Raw genomic sequence first — 2,354 nt, 5'->3', positions numbered from 1 at the left:
GAAATCATACAGTCAATGATTATACAGCCATTTCACGGCACTCTTTCTATCCACTTAAGAAACTCCAATACACCATGGTGAGAGCTCTGCCTAAACGAGAGCACCGGACATTAACTAGGGTGCAAATAAAACTTGATAGTGGCATTTTATTGAATACAAAGCAAGACTCAGTATCTGCCATTGTTGCACACTCCTGAAGCAGGGGCCCAAGGAAGGGAAGAGAACAGGGGTTTCCTTGTCTGGGAAGGTGAATGCTCCTTCGTCGTTTCACACCGAGGGAAGGGGACATTAGCCCATGTTCTGTCGGTTGCCATAGCCCCTAGGATGGGTGTCCTTCCAGTCATCCCACTCCTGCATCCTGTGGAGGGTATTCTCATCTTTGTCTTCCTTTTGCTCCAGGTCTGATTCTTCTTGCTCAGGTACAGCGAGAGCCTCAGGTGGCGGTGCCTCCTTTTCTGCCTCCTGAAGAGATGGCAAGACCTCACTCTTCTGGCGTTGCTCATACCAGTCATTCACAGTCATAGTTGCTAGACTTGGGTATCCAGCTCCAAAGACTTGTGCTTGGGCAACACTTCGAGTTAGGACGAAGGGTTTTAGTGTAGGCCTCTCCTGAGGAGATGCGCGAGAAGATGATGCCTCACTGAAGGATCCTCTTTCCCTCAGGATCTCCATCTCCTGATCGATGCTCTCGATCTCATCCAAGCTGATGTTAATCCACCTACGAAGCTGAAGGAGGTAATACTCCCTGACAAGCTCGTCGTCAGCCTCCCCGCTCTCCACTGCAGATTTCAGAGCAGACAGCCTCTGCTCCACCGCCTTCTTTTGCTTGTACCTCTGGATTTTGGTCTGCCTTTGGGATGCCATGGCAACGAGGCTGTGCTCCGGGGTGTCAGAAGTGGAAGCAGTGGTGTTGTCTTCTGGTGAGCTGCTCTGGGCCCAGGGCAGCTGAAACTCGGCCACATGGTAGTTGTGACTCTGGGTTAGAAAGTTCATGAAGTGCTCTCGAGCATCCTGCAGGAGGTCAAGGCGATTGCTGATGCCCGCCACCTTCAGCGTCAGCGAGCCCTTCAGGGCCGGAAGCATCAGGTACTTGAGGTCAGCGGAAGCAATCTCCTCCCAATCTTCATTCCTGCTGAACAAATCGAGCTGTGCTAACATCTCCGAGGCCTTCTCCAGGAGGTTCAAGGCCTTCCTCACCTTCTCCTGGATTAGTTTGGAGCCTGTGGGTTGGGTCGTAGCTTCCACCTCCTCCAGAAGTTCTAAGCTGGTTTCCAACAGCTCCGGGAGCTTCGGCTTCTGCAGCTCCCCCGCAAACGCCGCCATCTTGCCAGAGGGAGGAACCCGGAAGTCTCTGGCTTATTGAGACAAGAGTCTCGCTCTGCAGCGCAGGCTGGCCTGGAACTTTCTATGCAGCCAGGACTGGCCTATAGCTGGCAATCTTCCTGCCCTAGCCTTTGGAGGGCTGAGACTGCAGGTGGGGCCACTATGCCCGACTTTTTTCTCTGTATCTTATTGTACTATATTCCTTTCCCCTTGTGATGGTGTGGTGTGATACACTGCCTAAGTGATAAGATGAAATGAGAGGGAAGATGTAGGCATGGTAACCATTGCTAGGCTACCAGAGAAGGGCCACTTGAACACATGCACTCTGATTAAAGCCTTCAGCTACTTATCTACTAACTGAAATGGCTATGAGTAACTGATGTACCCTGAGCCGGTACAGCATGAATGCATTTGATAATGAGGGAATCCTAAGACTGATGGAACAAGATGGCAAAAGACTTCATGATGCTTCTCAGTTTGGGATGCAGTTTAAAGCATGGAATTTGTCATTAGATTTGGGGGGGGGGGTTCACTGATATTAACTGAAACCACAGAGTGTGTGTGAGGGGGTATTATAGGTCTAGTGTAATGTTAAAATGTAATAATAGATATATTGTTACCTCTACAATGTACCAGCACATCTTTCTCTAAATCTGTTACCACTTAAACTTTTATAAACGTCATAGTTTTAAGAACTCTCCTCTTCTTTTTAAGATTTATTTTTATTTTATGTATGATTATGTATGGGTAGCAAGGTGTGCAGTGCTGAAGGTGGCCAGAAGAGGGCGGTGGGCCCCCTGGAACTGATGCTACTATTTGGATGCTGGGAAAGGAACCCAGGTTTTCTCTAAGTGCAGTTTAACCCGTGATGCATTTCTTCAGCCCCAGTTTGAATTTCTTAACTGGATAACTGTGTAGTTTAATAACATATGTGACCTTTGACTTACCCTATTATTCTGTTTTTCAAGAAAATTAACTTGGAAAATCCTTAGATGCAGTTTCTTCTTTCTTGGTACATGCCAGACATAGCT

The 2,354-nt window shown here is 48.0% G+C and overlaps 1 protein-coding gene across 1 annotated transcript; it reads right to left on the bottom strand.

Annotated features, from left to right (window-relative positions):
• Window positions 1-288: 288 nt before the first annotated feature.
• On the bottom strand, window positions 289-1,341 carry LOC308419045 (immunoglobulin-binding protein 1b-like; the record flags this gene model as incomplete). Its single annotated transcript, XM_080914592.1, has 1 exon — window positions 289-1,341. Exon 1 carries the CDS (start codon window positions 1,321-1,323, stop codon window positions 289-291), a length of 1,035 nt encoding a protein of 344 aa, XP_080770718.1. The 5' UTR covers window positions 1,324-1,341.
• Window positions 1,342-2,354: the final 1,013 nt, after the last annotated feature.

Source organism: Micromys minutus, assembly GCF_963924665.1.
Source record: "Micromys minutus genome assembly, chromosome: 3".
NCBI lineage: Eukaryota > Metazoa > Chordata > Mammalia > Rodentia > Muridae > Micromys > Micromys minutus.
The sequence above is the reverse complement of the archived record's forward strand: the minus strand, read 5'-3'. Positions and strand labels throughout refer to the sequence as shown.